Source organism: Oncorhynchus keta, chromosome 27, assembly GCF_023373465.1.
Source record: "Oncorhynchus keta strain PuntledgeMale-10-30-2019 chromosome 27, Oket_V2, whole genome shotgun sequence".
Classification (NCBI taxonomy): Eukaryota; Metazoa; Chordata; class Actinopteri; order Salmoniformes; family Salmonidae; genus Oncorhynchus; species Oncorhynchus keta.
In genome coordinates, this window is record NC_068447.1 from 1,571,413 (window position 1) to 1,590,374 (window position 18,962).

The 18,962-nt window shown below is 45.8% G+C and overlaps 1 protein-coding gene across 1 annotated transcript; it reads left to right on the forward strand.

The window, feature by feature from the left end:
- Positions 1–411: 411 nt before the first annotated feature.
- Positions 412–12,813, forward strand: LOC118379794 (potassium voltage-gated channel subfamily A member 2-like). Its single transcript, XM_052482598.1, has 4 exons — positions 412–581; positions 11,197–11,440; positions 11,590–12,592; positions 12,749–12,813. The coding sequence occupies exons 1-4, from the start codon at positions 412–414 to the stop codon at positions 12,811–12,813; spliced, it is 1,482 nt and encodes a 493-aa protein (XP_052338558.1).
- The last annotated feature ends 6,149 nt before the right edge of the window (positions 12,814–18,962 follow it).

The following is an 18,962-nucleotide window of genomic DNA, read 5'->3' on the forward strand; positions in this document are numbered from 1 at the left end:
CTGATCAGCCTGTTCTGTCTTCTCCAGATCTCTACTGGTCAGCCTGTTCTGTCCTCTCCAGATCCCTACTGGTCAGCCTGTTCTGTCTTCTCCAGATCCCTACTGGTCAGCCTGTTCTGTCTTCTCCAGATCCCTACTGGTCAGCCTGTTCTGTCTTCTCCAGATCCCTACTGATCAGCCTGTTCTGTCTTCTCCAGATCCCTACTGGTCAGCCTGTTCTGTCCTCTCCAGATCCCTACTGGTCAGCCTGTTCTGTCTTCTCCAGATCCCTACTGGTCAGCCTGTTCTGTCTTCTCCAGGTCACGACTGCACAGCCTGTGTGTTCCTCTGCCCCCACCCCTGTCCTTCTGCTGCTGCGTCCTCCCCCCGCTGCCCATCTGAGCGCTGCAGGCCCCGTCTTACTCCTCTACCATGACGGTTGCAACAGGTGACCCGGGGGACGACGCATACGAACTGGAACCGGAACACGAGTGCTGTGAGCGTGTAGTCGTCAACATCTCCGGGCTTCGCTTCGAGACGCAGCGGAAGACCCTCTCCCAGTTCCCTGAGACTCTGCTGGGGGACCCCAAGAAGAGGATGAGGTAACTATACCACTTATATAGGTTGTTATCCTGTATTGATGATAACCCTAACTCTAACCCCAAGAAGAGGATGAGGTAACTATACCACTTATATAGGTTGTTATCCTGTATTGATGATAAACCTAACTCTAACCCCAAGAAGAGGATGAGGTAACTATACCACTTATTTTTGTTGTTATTAGGGCTGTCAAACGATAACCAAAATGGTATCCAGTTGATTGCAGGATTTGCAGTGATTAAATTCAGAATTTGCAAAAGTTGAGCTGTAATTTAAGATGTTTTATAGAAAAAGCATTGCACAAATATTGACGTCTTGATTTTGTCCAAAGTAAGACATGGTAATCAAAAACAGGTAAATTGATCAGTCACACTTTCTTTAACCTCTGTCTATCAGGTCTCAAACTAAGACCTAGATGCAGACACAGGAGGCAGACAGTACAAGTCTCAAAGTGTATTATAGTTCAAGGGGCAGGCAAAAGGTAAGTCAAGGCAGGCAAAGGGTCGTAATCCAAATCAGAGTCAGGCAGGTACAAGACAGGAGGCAGGATCAGAGTCAGGCAGGTACAAGACGGGAGGCAGGATCAGAGTAAGGCAGGTACAAGACGGGAGGCAGGATCAGAGTCAGGCAGGTACAAGACGGGAGGCAGGATCAGAGTCAGGCAGGTACAAGACGGGAGGCAGGATCAGAGTCAGGCAGGTACAAGACGGGAGGCAGGATCAGAGTCAGGCAGGTACAAGACGGGAGGCAGGATCAGGGTCAGGCAGGTACAAGACGGGAGGCAGGATCAGAGTCAGGCAGGTACAAGACGGGAGGCAGGATCAGGGTCAGGCAGGTACAAGACGGGAGGCAGGATCAGGGTCAGGCAGGTACAAGACGGGAGGCAGGATCAGAGTCAGGCAGGTACAAGACGGGAGGCAGGATCAGAGTCAGGCAGGTACAAGACGGGAGGCAGGATCAGAGTCAGGCAGGTACAAGACGGGAGGCAGGATCAGAGTCAGGCAGGTACAAGACGGGAGGCAGGATCAGAGTCAGGCAGGTACAAGACGGGAGGCAGGATCAGAGTCAGGCAGGTACAAGACGGGAGGCAGGATCAGGGTCAGGCAGGTACAAGACGGGAGGCAGGATCAGGGTCAGGCAGGTACAAGACGGGAGGCAGGATCAGGGTCAGGCAGGTACAAGACGGGAGGCAGGATCAGGGTCAGGCAGGTACAAGACGGGAGGCAGGATCAGGGTCAGGCAGGTACAAGACGGGAGGCAGGATCAGGGTCAGGCAGGTACAAGACGGGAGGCAGGATCAGAGTCAGGCAGGTACAAGACGGGAGGCAGGATCAGGGTCAGGCAGGTACAAGACGGGAGGCAGGATCAGGGTCAGGCAGGTACAAGACGGGAGGCAGGATCAGAGTCAGGCAGGTACAAGACGGGAGGCAGGATCAGGGTCAGGCAGGTACAAGACGGGAGGCAGGATCAGAGTCAGGCAGGTACAAGACGGCGGGCAGGATCAGGGTCAGGACAGGCAGAAAGGTCAGAACTGGGAAGACTAAGAAAACCAAAAACTTGAGTTCAGAAAAACATGGGAACATGGAAACAGGAGAAAAATTGCTGCGAGACAGAAGCGTAATTCTAGATACATGGAAAGTGGGATGAGAGTGCGGGAAAACAGAAGACGCACAGCGGAGTGGCTAAGGACCTTAGAGATGGGGAAAGGTCCGATAAAACGGAGGGAAAGTTGGCAGGACTCCACCCCCAGGGCCAGGCCCTGAGTGGACAGCCATACCCCCCCGGTACCTGTTGTCGATACCTGGAGGTGGTATTGAGAAGAGCGGCCCGGGCTCTCTTCCAGGTATGGCGATAGCGACGGACGCACATCTGGGCAGAGGGAATGCTGATCTCTTCCTCTGAGAAGAGCGGGATCTGATATCCCAGGGAACACTCAAAAGGTGAGACCCGTAGTAGAACAGGGAAGGGTGTTGCAGGCATATTCCATTCACATGAGTTGCTGGCTCCAGGTGATGGGATTGGTGGACGAAGCAGCGAAGAGTTGTCTCCAGTGATTGATTGGCTCGCTCCAACTGGCCGATAGACTGGGGATGAAAACCAGAGGCTGGTCGACGACCCAATGAGGGTGCAGAGCTCCTTCCAGAACCGGAACAAGAACTGAGGACGATCGGAGACCATGCCTACCGGCAGTCCTTGGATCTGGAAGATGAGCTGCACAATGAGCTGGACCGTCTCCTTAGCTGAGGGAAACATAGGAAAGGGAATAAAATGGACTGCTTTGGAAAACCTATCCACCACTGTGAGGATGGTGGTGCTGCCATCTGATGGAGGGAGACCAGTGAAGAAGTCCAGCGATAAGGGACGGTGAGGTACAGGGAGGGGTTGAAGGAGACCAGCCAGAGCTTGCCGCAGAGTCTTGTTCGACACACACACTGTACAGGCAGCAACAAATGCAGAGACATCAGGAACCATGGTGAGCCACCAAAAACAATGTCGGACAAAATCCAAGGTCCGACGGGAGCCAGGATGATCATTCCAGAACAGGAGCAGAACAGGCCGTGACAAACATCTGGTTAGCTGGGTCCCCCCCTCTTTCAGACCATATTCTCAATTCCTCAGATAATAGCAGCCGCAAGTTCTTCAAACCAAGCTGCTTACCTATTGCAGATTCAGTCTTCCCAGCCTGGTGCAGGTCTACAATTTTGTTTCTGGTGTCCTTTGACAGCTCTTTGGTCTTGGCCATAGTGGAGTTTGGAGTGTGACTGTTTGAGGTTGTGGACAGGTGTCTTTTATACTGATAACAAGTTCAAACAGGTGCCATTAATACAGGTAACATCTCCAATGCACTTCTTTATAAACGCACTCACCGAGTCAGTGGTCCTTCTGTGGACCACTGACTCTACCAACTGAGCCTTCTGTGGCTCAGTTGGTAGAGCACGGCGCTTGTAACGCCAGGGTAGTGGGTTCGATTCCCGGGACCACCCATACTTAGAATGTATGCACACATGACTGTAAGTCGCTTTGGATAAAAGCGTCAGCTAAATGGCATTTATTATTATTATTATTATAGGTCGATGTTGTTATCAGAGGCTGACCGGAACATATCCCAGTCTGCGTGGTCAAAACAATCTTGACGTGTGGCTTCCGATTGGTCAGACCAGCATTGACTGGTTCTCGTCACTGGTACATCTGTTTGAGTTTCTGCCTATAAGACAGTGGGATCAAGATGATGTCGTGGTCGGATTTGCCCGAAGGGAGAGCGGTGGAGGGATTTGTAAGCATCGTGGAAGTTAGAGAAGCAGTGGTCGAGGGTATTGCCCATGCACGTAGCACAATCAATATGCTGATAGAATTTAGGTAGCCTTGTCATGTGCTTTTTACTGAGGAGTGGCTTCCATCTGGCCAGTCTACAATAAAGGCCTGATTGGTGGAGTGCTGCAGAGATGGTTGTTCTTCTGGCAGGTTATCTTATCGCCACAGATGATCTCTGGGGCTTTGCCAGAGTGACCATCGGTGTCAGGGTTTTCCTGTGGTGAAATAGAGGAGGACCAAAACGCAGCGTGGTTATATTGACTCATGTTTAATCAAAAACGGATAAACATGAACACTACAAAACAATGAACGTGGAAAACCAAAAACAGCCAGACAGAACGTGACAGAACCCCCAAGGTGCTGACCGAACGCACAACCTAAACCTATAGGGGAGGGTCTGGGTGGGCATCTCTCCGCTGTGGCGGCTCTGGCGCTGGACGTGGACCCCACTCCATAATTGTCTTAGTCCACCTCCTTAGTGTCCCTTGAGTGGCGACCCTCGCCGCTAACCTTGGCCTAGGAAACCTAACAATGGGCCCCACTGGACTGAGGTAGCTCGGGACCGAGGGGAAGCTCGGGACCGAGGGGAAGCTCGGTACCGAGGGGAAGCTCGGGACTGAGGGGAAGCTCACGAGTGAGAGGAAGCTCAGGAGTGAGAGGAAGCTCAGGAGTAAGAGGAAGCTCAGGCAGGTTGATGGATCTACCAGATCCTGGCTGGCTGGTGGTTCCGGCAGATCCTGGCTGACTGGCACTTCTGGCGGATCCTGGCTGACTGGTGGATCCTGGCAGACTGGCGGATCCTGGCTGAATGGCGGATCTAACTGATCCTGGCCGACTGGCGGATCCTGGCCGACTGGCGGATCCTGGCCGACTGGCGGATCCTGGCCGACTGGCGGATCCTGGCCGACTGGCAGATCCTGGCTGACTGGCAGTTCTGGCGGATCCTGGCTGACTGGCGGATCCTGGCAGACTGGCGGATCTGGCGGATCCTGGCAGACTGGCGGATCCTGGCAGACTGGCGGATCCTGGCACACTGGCGGATCCTGGCTGAATGGCGGATCTAACTGATCCTGGCAGACTGGCGGATCCTGGCTGACTGGCAGATCCTGGCCGACTGGCAGATCCTGGCCGACTGGCAGTTCGGGCAGATCCTGGCTGACTGGCACTTCTGGCGGATCCTGGCTGAATGGCGGATCTAACTGATCCTGGCTGACTGGCAGATCCTGGCCGACTGGCGGATCCTGGCTGACTAGCAGATCCTGGCTGACTGGCAGATCCTGGCCGACTGGCAGTTCTGGCGGATCCTGGCAGACTGGCGGATCCTGGCTGACTGGCAGTTCTGGCGGATCCTGGCTGACTGGCGGATCCTGGCAGACTGGCACTTCTGGCGGATCCTGGCTGAATGGCGGATCCTGGCTGACTGGCAGATCCTGGCTGACTAGCAGATCCTGGCTGACTGGCAGATCATGGCCGACTGGCAGATCATGGCCGACTGGCAGTTCTGGCGGATCCTGGCAGACTGGCGGATCCTGGCAGACTCTGGCTGACTGGCAGTTCTGGCGGATCCTGGCTGACTGGCGGATCCTGGCAGACTGGCGGATCCTGGCAGACTGGCGGATCCTGGCAGACTGGCGGCACTGGCGGCGCTGGGCAGACTGGCGGCACTTGCGGCGCTGGGCAGACTTGCGGCACTTGCGGCGCTGGGCAGACTGCCGGCACTTGCGGCGCTGGGCAGACTGGTAGGTCAGACGGCGCTGGGCAGACGGGTAGCTCAGACGGAGCTGGGCAGACTGGCGGCACTGGCGGCACTGGGCAGACAGGAGAAAAAGGCTCTGGTAGCGCTGGACTGAGGAGCACTGGTGCCTCTGGAATGAGGGGCTCTGGCGCCTCTGGCATGAGGGGCAGTAGCTCTGACAGCGCCCGGACAGGCGGGAGACTCTGGCTGCGCTGGAGAGGAGGAAGGCTCTGGCAGCGCTGGACAGGCGGGACGCACTGTAGGCCTGATGCGTGGTGCTGGCACTGGTATGCCGTGCATACTATGCCAAACCAACAGCTTTCTTTCTACTCTGTCCAATACATCCTCCACACTCTCAGACTCAGCACTCTGCTTCGCCGACAGCTCCAATTCCATCCATGGCTCTGCCCAGGGTCCTTCTCCATCAAGGATCTCCTCCCAAGTCCATTTATCCAAATAGTGCAGCATCTCCCACTGCTGCTGCTGCTGCTCCTGTTGCTGCTGCCTCTGTTCCTTCTCCTGCGTTTGCCGTTGCCCGTTACCACGCCGCTTGGTCCTTGGTTGGTGGGTGATTCTGTCAGGGTTTTCCTGTGGTGAAGTAGAGGAGGACCAAAACGCAGCGTGGTTATATTGACTCATGTTTAATCAAAAACGGATAAACATGAACACTACAAAACAATGAACGTGGAAAACCAAAAACAGCCCTATCTGGTGCAAAACACAGAGACAGGATATGGTTCCCAATCAGAGACAATGACTAACACCTGCCTCTGATTGAGAACCATATCAGGCCAAAAATAGAAATAGACAAACCAGACACACAACATAGAATGCCCACCCAGCTCACGTCCTGACCAACACTAAAACAAGGAAAACACATACGAATGATGGACAGAACGTGACAATCGGGTTCTTGGTCACCTCCCTGACCAAGGCCCCTCTCCCCCGATTGCTCAGTTTGGCCAGACGGCCAGCCCTAGGAAGAGTCTTGGTGGTTCCAAACTTCTTCCATTTGTGAATGATGGAGGCCACTGTGTTCTTGGGGACCTTCAATGCTGCAGAATTATTTTGGTACCTTTCCCCAAAGCTGTGCTTTTACACAATCCTGTCTCAGAGCTCTACAGACAATTCCTTCAACTTCATGTATTGGTTTTTGCTCTGACATGCACTGTCAACTGTGGGACCTTTATATAGACAGGTGTGTGCCTTTCCAAATCATGTCCAATCAATTGAATTTTACCACAGTTGAAATCCAATCAAGTTGTAGAAACATCTCAAGGATGATCAATGGAAACAGGATGCTCAATGAGCTGAATTTCGAGTCTCATAGCAATGGGTCTGAATACTTAGGTCAATAAAGTGTTTCTGTTTTTTATTTGTAAGAACTTTGATCAAATTTCACGTTATTAATATTGTGTGTAAATTGATGAGGATTTTAAAATATTTAATACATTTTAGAACCAGGTTGTATACTTTATGAATACTTTCAGTATTAGTATAATACATTCAGTATTAGTATAATACATTCAGTATTAGTATAATACATTCAGTATTAGTATAATACATTCAGTATTAGTATAATACGTTCAGTATTAGTATAATACATTCAGTATTAGTATAATACGTTCAGTATTAGTATAATACGTTCAGTATTAGTATAATACATTCAGTATTAGTATAATACGTTCAGTATTAGTATAATACGTTCAGTATTAGTATAATACATTCAGTATTAGTATAATACGTTCAGTATTAGTATAATACATTCAGTATTAGTATAATACGTTCAGTATTAGTATAATACGTTCTGTATTAGTATAATACATTCAGTATTAGTATAATACGTTCAGTATTAGTATAATACGTTCAGTATTAGTATAATACATTCAGTATTAGTATAATACATTCAGTATTAGTATAATACATTCAGTATTAGTATAATACGTTCAGTATTAGTATAATACATTCAGTATTAGTATAATACATTCAGTATTAGTATAATACATTCAGTATTAGTATAATACATTCAGTATTAGTATAATACGTTCAGTATTAGTATAATACGTTCAGTATTAGTATAATACATTCAGTATTAGTATAATACGTTCAGTATTAGTATAATACGTTCAGTATTAGTATAATACATTCAGTATTAGTATAATACGTTCAGTATTAGTATAATACGTTCAGTATTAGTATAATACGTTCAGTATTAGTATAATACGTTCAGTATTAGTATAATACGTTCAGTATTAGTATAATACGTTCAGTATTAGTATAATACGTTCAGTATTAGTATAATACATTCAGTATTAGTATAATACATTCAGTATTAGTATAATACATTCAGTATTAGTATAATACGTTCAGTATTAGTATAATACGTTCAGTATTAGTATAATACGTTCAGTATTAGTATAATACGTTCAGTATTAGTATAATACGTTCAGTATTAGTATAATACGTTCAGTATTAGTATAATACGTTCAGTATTAGTATAATACGTTCAGTATTAGTATAATACATTCAGTATTAGTATAATACATTCAGTATTAGTATAATACGTTCAGTATTAGTATAATACGTTCAGTATTAGTATAATACGTTCAGTATTAGTATAATACGTTCAGTATTAGTATAATACATTCAGTATTAGTATAATACGTTCAGTATTAGTATAATACGTTCAGTATTAGTATAATACGTTCAGTATTAGTATAATACGTTCAGTATTAGTATAATACGTTCAGTATTAGTATAATACGTTCAGTATTAGTATAATACATTCAGTATTAGTATAATACGTTCAGTATTAGTATAATACGTTCAGTATTAGTATAATACGTTCAGTATTAGTATAATACGTTCAGTATTAGTATAATACATTCAGTATTAGTATAATACATTCAGTATTAGTATAATACGTTCAGTATTAGTATAATACGTTCAGTATTAGTATAATACGTTCAGTATTAGTATAATACGTTCAGTATTAGTATAATACGTTCAGTATTAGTATAATACGTTCAGTATTAGTATAATACGTTCAGTATTAGTATAATACATTCAGTATTAGTATAATACGTTCAGTATTAGTATAATACGTTCAGTATTAGTATAATACGTTCAGTATTAGTATAATACTTTCAGTATTAGTATAATACGTTCAGTATTAGTATAATACGTTCAGTATTAGTATAATACATTCAGTATTAGTATGTGTTGACAGTTGGAGAAATTGTTTGAGTCTGAATTCAAAAAGTATGAAGGCCAACGCTCTAATATTTTAGAACACTTCTGTGTGTATTCATACGCTTTTTGGACTATGAAAGATGATTATCTCCAAGAAGAGAATGAGAGAAGATAGGGATTTCAATACTTTATTGTTTTTGTCTTGTTAACACTAACCCCAAGAAGAGAATGAGATAAGAAAGGGACTTCAATACTTTATTGTTTTTTGTCCTGTTAACACTAACCCCAAGAAGAGAATGAGATAAGATATGGTCTTCAATACTTTATTGTTTTTTGTCCTGTTAACACTAACCCCAAGAAGAGAATGAGATAAGATAGGGACTTCAATACTTTATTGTTTTTTGTCCTGTTAACACTAACCCCAAGAAGAGAATGAGATAAGATATGGTCTTCAATACTTTATTGTTTTTTGTCCTGTTAACACTAACCCCAAGAAGAGAATGAGATAAGATAGGGACTTCAATACTTTATTGTTTTTTGTCCTGTTAACACTAACCCCAAGAAGAGAATGAGATAAGATAGGGTCTTTAATACTTTATTGTTTTTTGTCCTGTTAACACTAACCCCAAGAGGAGAATGAGATAAGATAGGGACTTCAATACTTTATTGTTTTTTGTCCTGTTAACACTAACCCCAAGAAGAGAATGAGATAAGATAGGGTCTTCAATACTTTATTGTTTTTGTCCTGTTAACACTAACCCCAAGAGGAGAATGAGATAAAATAGGGACTTCAATACTTTATTGTTTTTTGTCCTGTTAACACTAACCCCAAGAAGAGAATGAGATAAGATAGGGACTTCAATACTTTATTGTTTTTTGTCCTGTTAACACTAACCCCAAGAAGAGAATGAGATAAAATAGGGACTTCAATACTTTATTGTTTTTTGTCCTGTTAACACTAACCCCAAGAAGAGAATGAGATAAGATATGGTCTTCAATACTTTATTGTTTTTTGTCCTGTTAACACTAACCCCAAGAAGAGAATGAGATAAGAAAGGGACTTCAATACTTTATTGTTTTTTGTCCTGTTAACACTAACCCCAAGAAGAGAATGAGATAAGATATGGTCTTCAATACTTTATTGTTTTTTGTCCTGTTAACACTAACCCCAAGAAGAGAATGAGAGAAGATAGGGACTTCAATACTTTATTGTTTTTTGTCCTGTTAACACTAACCCCAAGAAGAGAATGAGATAAGATAGGGACTTCAATACTTTATTGTTTTTTGTCCTGTTAACACTAACCCCAAGAAGATAATGAGATGAGATAGGCACTTCAATACTTTATTGTTTTTGTCCTGTTAACACTAACCCCAAGAAGAGAATGAGATGAGATAGGGTCTTCAATACTTTATTGTTTTTTGTCCTGTTAACACTAACCCCAAGAAGAGAATGAGATAAGATAGGGTCTTCAATACTTTATTGTTTTTGTCCTGTTAACACTAACCCCAAGAGGAGAATGAGATAAGATAGGGACTTCAATACTTTATTGTTTTTGTCCTGTTAACACTAACCCCAAGAAGAGAATGAGATAAGATAGGGACTTCAATACTTTATTGTTTTTGTCCTGTTAACACTAACCCCAAGAAGAGAATGAGATAAGATAGGGACTTCAATACTTTATTGTTTTTTGTCCTGTTAACACTAACCCCAAGAAGAGAATGAGATAAGATATGGTCTTCAATACTTTATTGTTTTTGTCCTGTTAACACTAACCCCAAGAAGAGAATGAGATAAGATAGGGACTTCAATACTTTATTGTTTTTTGTCCTGTTAACACTAACCCCAAGAAGAGAATGAGATAAGATATGGTCTTCAATACTTTATTGTTTTTTGTCCTGTTAACACTAACCCCAAGAAGAGAATGAGATAAGATAGGGACTTCAATACTTTATTGTTTTTGTCCTGTTAACACTAACCCCAAGAAGAGAATGAGATAAGATATGGTCTTCAATACTTTATTGTTTTTGTCCTGTTAACACTAACCCCAAGAAGAGAATGAGATAAGATAGGGACTTCAATACTTTATTGTTTTTTGTCCTGTTAACACTAACCCCAAGAAGAGAATGAGATGAGATAGGGTCTTCAATACTTTATTGTTTTTTGTCCTGTTAACACTAACCCCAAGAAGAGAATGAGATAAGATAGGGACTTCAATACTTTATTGTTTTTTGTCCTGTTAACACTAACCCCAAGAAGATAATGAGATGAGATAGGCACTTCAATACTTTATTGGTACTTTAGTTTTTATAATATTATATGTTATTGTTCTGCATTTGTGGTTGTATCTACTACTTACAACGAATCTCTCTCTCTCCAGGTACTTCGATCCTTTGAGGAACGAGTATTTCTTCGACAGGAACCGGCCCAGTTTCGACGCCATCCTCTACTACTACCAGTCAGGCGGGAGACTGCGTCGGCCGGTTAATGTCACTCTAGACATCTTCTCTGAGGAGATCCGCTTCTATGAGCTGGGAGAGGAGGCCATGGAGATCTTCAGGGAGGACGAGGGCTTCATTAAGGAAGAAGAGCGTTCTCTCCCGGAGAATGAGTTTCAGAGACAGGTACATTCAATTGTTATTTATTGGTGGCACATTGTCTAGTTAATATAAACTTAATATAAATATATTACTAGCAAATGTCTCAGCGAATGTTTGCTATCTGCTGTCAATTTGATAAGTGTGTGCGTGTGTGTGTGTGTGACCTTGAACAGGTGTGGCTGCTGTTCGAGTATCCTGAGAGTTCCGGCGCGGCCCGTATCATCGCCATCATCAGCGTCATGGTGATCCTGATCTCTATCGTGTCCTTCTGCCTGGAGACACTCCCCGTGTTCCGGAACGACGAAGAGGACGATGGCAACAATGTGTTCCAGCCCTTCAACAACTCCACCTCTTCCTACACCTCTTCCTACTTCACTGATCCCTTCTTCATCCTGGAGACGCTCTGCATCATCTGGTTCTCCTTTGAGTTCCTCGTCCGCTTCTTCGCGTGTCCTAGTAAAGCCGGGTTCTTCGGTAACATTATGAATATCATCGATATTGTGGCGATTATTCCATATTTCATCACGTTGGGCACAGAGCTGGCAGAGAAACCGGAGGACGGGCAGGCTGGGCAGCAGGCCATGTCCCTGGCCATCCTCAGGGTCATCCGTCTAGTCAGGGTGTTCAGGATCTTCAAGCTGTCCAGACACTCCAAGGGGCTCCAGATCCTGGGCCAGACCCTGAAGGCCAGCATGCGGGAGCTTGGCCTTCTCATCTTCTTCCTCTTCATTGGAGTCATCCTCTTCTCTAGTGCTGTTTACTTCGCTGAGGCCGACGAGGCCGACTCCCAGTTCAGTAGCATTCCAGAAGCCTTCTGGTGGGCCGTGGTTTCCATGACCACCGTGGGCTACGGCGACATGGTGCCCACCACCATCGGCGGGAAAATCGTTGGATCGCTTTGCGCCATCGCCGGCGTGCTGACCATTGCGTTACCAGTTCCTGTCATCGTGTCCAACTTCAACTACTTCTACCACCGGGAGACTGAGGGTGAGGAGCAGGCGCAGTACCTGAACACACCCAGTGTGCCCAAGGCCGACTCAGCCGAGGACCTGAAGAAGAGCGGCCGCAGCGGGAGTGGTTCCACCCTCAGTAAGTCAGACTACATGGAGATACAGGAAGCTGCACTGAACCACAGCACAGAAGACTTCAGAGCAGAGAGACTCAAGACAGGAAACTGCACCCTGTTGGCTAATGCTAACACCTTGGCTAATGCTAACACCCCAGGTAATGCTAACACCTTGGCTAATGCTAACACGCCAGGTAATGCTAACACCTTGGCTAATGCTAACACGCCAGGTAATGCTAACACCTTGGCTAATGCTAACACGCCAGGTAATGCTAACACCTTGGCTAACACAAACTATGTCAACATCACCAAGATAAGAACGGACGTATAGCTGGATTCAGACGGTGTAACACCAACTTCCTGGCCTGTCGGGGTTGACAGTGAACTGGATGGAAATAGTAGAGGAGGGTGGAGGACCGAGTAAAGACCCTTCCTCTCTCTGATGTTGTGAAAGGCTTGGAGCCCCTACTGGAGCTCTCTAGACTAGATCACTGAAACTCTGATAGAGGCCCTGCAAGGTGGACCTTAGCCCCTATCCTACCCCCCCCAAAATGACCAGTTCCTAACTCAAGCCCCCCTCACCCATCCACCTCTGTTGAGAAGTGAATCTTCCCTGTGTTCAGTGTCTGCATGGCATTAGTCTGGTCTGACTGTTACTGACTGTTCAGTAGTCATCTATACACACTGCTCCCTACAGTGGCCCAATAGTAGGCGGACTGCCGACTGATACTACACCTAAAAACTCTCAGACAGCATAGAGGGACCACTCTGCTCATACTGCCAAAATCCCGTCAGGAGAGATCTAGGATCAGTTTTCCCTGACAAGTCCTAGTCGTAACCAATAGGAGATATACTGCAAAACTGACCTTAGATCAGCGTCTCATCATTTTCTAATTACTTAGCTCTAACTGCCAGCCGATAGGAGCTTATTGACCCCACCTCTCCCACCCCATACCCCCTAAACCTCTCTCCCACCCCATACCCCCTGAATCTCTCTCCCACCCCATACCCCCTGAAACTCTCTCCCATCCCATACCCCCTGAAACTCTCTCCCATCCCATACCCCCTGAACCTCTCTCCCACCCCATACCCCCTGAATCTCTCTCCCACCCCATACCCCCTGAAACTCTCTCCCACCCCATACCCCCTGAACCTCTCTCCCACCCCATACCCCCTGAATCTCTCTCCCACCCCATACCCCCTGAAACTCTCTCCCATCCCATACCCCCTGAAACCTCTCTCCCACCCCATACCCCCTGAAACTCTCTCCCACCCCATACCCCCTGAAACTCTCTCCCATCCCATACCCCCTGAACCTCTCTCCCACCCCATACCCCCTGAACCTCTCTCCCACCCCATACCCCCTGAAACTCTCTCCCACCCCATACAACTCTCTCCCATTCCATACCCCCTGAACCTCTCTCCCACCCCATACCCCCTGAAACTCTCTCCCACCCCATACCCCCTGCAACTCTCTCCCATTCCATACCCCCTAAAACTCTCTCCCACCCCATACCCCTAAAACTCTCTCCCACCCCATACCTCCTGAAACTCTCTCCCACCCCATACCTCCTGAAACTCTCTCCCACCCCATACCCCCTGAAACTCTCTCCCATTCCATACCCCCTGCAACTCTCTCCCATTCCATACCCCCTAAAACTCTCTCCCACCCCATACCCCCTAAAACTCTCTCCCACCCCATACCTCCTGAAACTCTCTCCCATTCCATACCCCCTGAACCTCTCTCCCACCCCATACCCCTGAAACTCTCTCCCACCCCATACCCCCTGAACCTCTCTCCCACCCCATACCCCCTAAAACTCTCTCCCACCCCATACCCCCTGAAACTCTCTCCCACCCCATACCCCCTAAAACTCCTGCAACTCAGCTACACCTCAACTATGTGAAAGTTATTTCACCTCAAAAGAATGTAAGAGGGATTTCATACTGGGTTAGTACTACTACTGGGATTACTACTACTAGGGTTACTACTACTGGGGTTACTACTACTGGGATTACTACTACTGGGGTTACTACTACTACTACTGGGATTACTACTACTGGGGTTACTACTACTGGGGTTACTACTACTGGGGTTACTACTACTACTACTGGGATTACTACTACTACTGGGATTACTACTACTGGGGTTACTACTACTGGGGTTACTACTACTACTGGGATTACTACTACTGGGGTTACTACTACTGGGGTTACTACTACTGGGGTTACTACTACTGGGGTTACTACTACTGGGGTTACTACTACTACTGGGATTACTACTACTACTGGGGTTACTACTACTGGGATTACTACTACTGGGGTTACTAGTACTGGGATTACTACAACTGGGGTTACTACTACTGGGGTTACTACTACTACTGGGGTTACTACTACTACTGGGGTTACTACTACTACACTGCCAGGTGCTGGTTATATCTTCCCCACTGCCAAGTGTTCGTGATATCTGTCCCATTTCCCAGTGATAGTGATAGCTGTCCCACATTCAAGCAGTAGTGATATCTGTCCCACTGCCAGGAGATAGTGATAGCTGCCCCACTGCCCAGTCATCTGTCCCACTGCCAGGAGATAGTGATATCTGTCCCACTGCCAGGTGAAGGTGATAGCTGCCCCACTGCCACGTGAAGGTGATAGCTGCCCCACTACCAGGTGATAGTGATGGCTGCCCCACTGCCTAATGATAGTGATGGCTGTCCCACTTCCCAGTGATAGTGATGGCTGCCCCAAGGCCTAATTATAGTGATGGCTGTCCCACTTCCCAGTGATAGTATTGGCTGCCCCACTGCCTAATGATAGTGATGGCTGTCCCACTTCCCAGTGATAGTATTGGCTGCCCCACTGCCTAATGATAGTGATGGCTGCCCCACTTCCCAGTGATAGTGATGGCTGCCCCAGAGAGGGTGTGTCTCAATCATCTCTGCTTTGTGTTTTTTGTTGTCAACTCTGGTCTATGGTGAGGAATAAAAACTGCTGATAGGCAAACAGACACTGATACCTGATAGGCTACTGGAAAATTATATAACAGCACACATGTGTTGGTTTCTTTGCTGGTCAATTGTTATCTGTTGGGCTATCAACTACTGTTGGGCTATCAACTACTGTTGGGCTATCAACTACTGTTGGGCTATCAACTACTGTTGGGCTATCAACTAGTGTTGGGCTATCAACTAGTGTTGGGCTATCAACTAGTGTTGGGCTATCAACTAGTGTTGGGCTATCAACTACTGTTGGGCTATCAACTACTGTTGGGCTATCAACTACTGTTGGGCTATGAACTAGTGTTGGGCTATCAACTACTGTTGGGCTATCAACTAGTGTTGGGCTATCAACTACTGTTGGGCTATCAACTACTGTTGGGCTATCAACTAGTGTTGGGCTATCAACTACTGTTGGGCTATCAACTACTGTTGGGCTATCAACTACTGTTGGGCTATCAACTAGTGTTGGGCTATCAACTAGTGTTGGGCTATCAACTACTGTTGGGCTATCAACTACTGTTGGGCTATCAACTACTGTTGGGCTATCAACTACTGTTGGGCTATCAACTACTGTTGGGCTATCAACTACTGTTGGGCTATCAACTACTGTTGGGCTATCAACTACTGTTGGGCTATCAACTAGTGTTGGGCTATCAACTACTGTTGGGCTATCAACTACTGTTGGGCTATCAACTAGTGTTGGGCTATCAACTACTGTTGGGCTATCAACTACTGTTGGGCTATCAACTACTGTTGGGCTATCAACTAGTGTTGGGCTATCAACTACTGTTGGGCTATCAACTACTGTTGGGCTATCAACTAGTGTTGGGCTATCAACTACTGTTGGGCTATCAACTACTGTTGGGCTATCAACTACTGTTGGGCTATCAACTACTGTTGGGCTATCAACTAGTGTTGGGCTATCAACTACTGTTGGGCTATCAACTACTGTTGGGCTATCAACTAGTGTTGGGCTATCAACTACTGTTGGGCTATCAACTAGTGTTGGGCTATCAACTACTGTTGGGCTATCAACTACTGTTGGGCTATGAACTAGTGTTGGGCTATCAACTACTGTTGGGCTATCAACTACTGTTGGGCTATCAACTACTGTTGGGCTATGAACTAGTGTTGGGCTATCAGCTACTGTTGGGCTATCAACTAGTGTTGGGCTATCAACTAGTGTTGGGCTATCAGCTACTGTTGGGCTATCAACTAGTGTTGGGCTATCAGCTACTGTTGGGCTATCAACTAGTGTTGGGCTATCAACTAGTGTTGGGCTATCAGCTACTGTTGGGCTATCAACTAGTGTTGGGCTATCAACTAGTGTTGGGCTATCAGCTACTGTTGGGCTATCAACTAGTGTTGGGCTATCAACTAGTGTTGGGCTATCAGCTACTGTTGGGCTATCAACTAGTGTTGGGCTATCAACTAGTGTTGGGCTATCAGCTACTGTTGGGCTATCAACTAGTGTTGGGCTATCAACTAGTGTTGGGCTATCAACTACTGTTGGGCTATCAACTAGTGTTGGGCTATCAACTAGTGTTGGGCTATCAACTACTGTTGGGCTATCAACTAGTGTTGGGCTATCAACTAGTGTTGGGCTATCAGCTACTGTTGGGCTATCAACTAGTGTTGGGCTATCAGCTACTGTTGGGCTATCAGCTACTGTTGGGCTATCAACTAGTGTTGGGCTATCAACTAGTGTTGGGCTATCAGCTACTGTTGGGCTATCAACTAGTGTTGGGCTATCAGCTACTGTTGGGCTATCAGCTACTGTTGGGCTATCAACTAGTGTTGGGCTATCAACTAGTGTTGGGCTATCAGCTACTGTTGGGCTATCAACTAGTGTTGGGCTATCAGCTACTGTTGGGCTATCAGCTACTGTTGGGCTATCAACTAGTGTTGGGCTATCAACTACTGTTGGGCTATCAACTACTGTTGGGCTATCAACTAGTGTTGGGCTATCAGCTACTGTTGGGCTATCAACTAGTGTTGGGCTATCAGCTACTGTTGGGCTATCAACTACTGTTGGGCTATCAACTAGTGTTGGGCTATCAACTAGTGTTGGGCTATCAGCTACTGTTGGGCTATCAGCTACTGTTGGGCTATCAACTACTGTTGGGCTATCAACTACTGTTGGGCTATCAACTAGTGTTGGGCTATCAACTAGTGTTGGGCTATCAGCTACTGTTGGGCTATCAACTACTGTTGGGCTATCAACTAGTGTTGGGCTATCAACTAGTGTTGGGCTATCAGCTACTGTTGGGCTATCAGCTACTGTTGGGCTATCAACTACTGTTGGGCTATCAACTACTGTTGGGCTATCAACTAGTGTTGGGCTATCAACTAGTGTTGGGCTTGTGTTTTTATTCTTATGCAGCTAACCTCTAGCAATTAGTTTGTCAGATGCTAACGCTACACTACTTCAGCTCTGTATACTGTAAGCCTATTGGCTAATTGCTTGCTAACACCATCAGCTCTATGTGACATCAACATTAGCATTCTAACCAGCACAGTTTATCACTGAATGCACTTGTTTAAGTTCAACAAATAGGGCAAAGAATTCAACAAGCTTGTTTGGTGACATTAGCTACATTAGCTGTTTGATTTTAGTGTTGCTATGCACTCTTACCATCCATGAAGTTTAACTTATCATCAAACAATCTGTGATCGCAACAATTATTTATTATTTGGTAAGAAAGCGAGATAGCTGCCATATTTGCTATGCCCAAAGGTAATGACAAAAAGCATCAAGATCTCTGAAGTGTGTCTGCTTACCCAGTGGTGAGCTTTTATTTTTTTAATTTTACCAGGCAAGTCAGTTAAGAACAAATTATTATTTTCAATGACGGCCTGGGAACAGTGGGTTAACTGCCTGTTCAGGGGCAGAATGACAGATTTGTACCTTGTCAGCTCGGGGGTTTGAACTCCCAACCTTGCGGTTACGAGTCACACATTCTAACCACTAGGCTACTCTGCCGCCGTAGTGCACTATATAGGGAATGGGATGCCATTTGGTTAGCATCCATATGTCTGATGTCATCACGCTGTGTGAAGCATTTACATTTTCATTTACATTTAAGTCATTTAGCAGACGCTCTTATCCAGAGCGACTTACAAATTGGTGCATACACCTTATCACATCCAGTGGAACAGCCACTTGGATCTAAATCTTTTAGGGGGAAGGGGGGGGTGAGAAGGATTACTTACCCAGCTGACTTCCGAGGTTCAAGGTCAAGACAGAATCACAGCTGGATTGTAACCGAGATTCATTTATAAGTCAAGTTGTTTTGTATCCACACTAAATGTTTTGTCCTTGGTGTATTTTGTCTGTTTAACTGATATAAACTGTAGTACTGGGCAATATGATATAAACTGTAGTACTGGACAATATGATATAAACTGTAATACTGGACAATATGATATAAACTGTAATACTGGACAATATGATACAACGCTGTAATACTGGACAATATGA

What these genes read in the sequence shown, in the direction of transcription:
- LOC118379794 (XM_052482598.1), top strand. Translation starts at nt 412, where the DNA reads ATGACGGTTGCAACAGGTGACCCGGGGGACGACGCATACGAACTGGAA. An exon ending in AGAATGAGTTTCAGAGACAG is followed by an intron (nt 11,441 to 11,589) that starts GTACATTCAATT and finishes GACCTTGAACAG; the next exon opens with GTGTGGCTGCTGTTCGAGTA. An exon ending in GAGACTCAAGACAGGAAACT is followed by an intron (nt 12,593 to 12,748) that starts GCACCCTGTTGG and finishes CTAACACGCCAG; the next exon opens with GTAATGCTAACACCTTGGCT.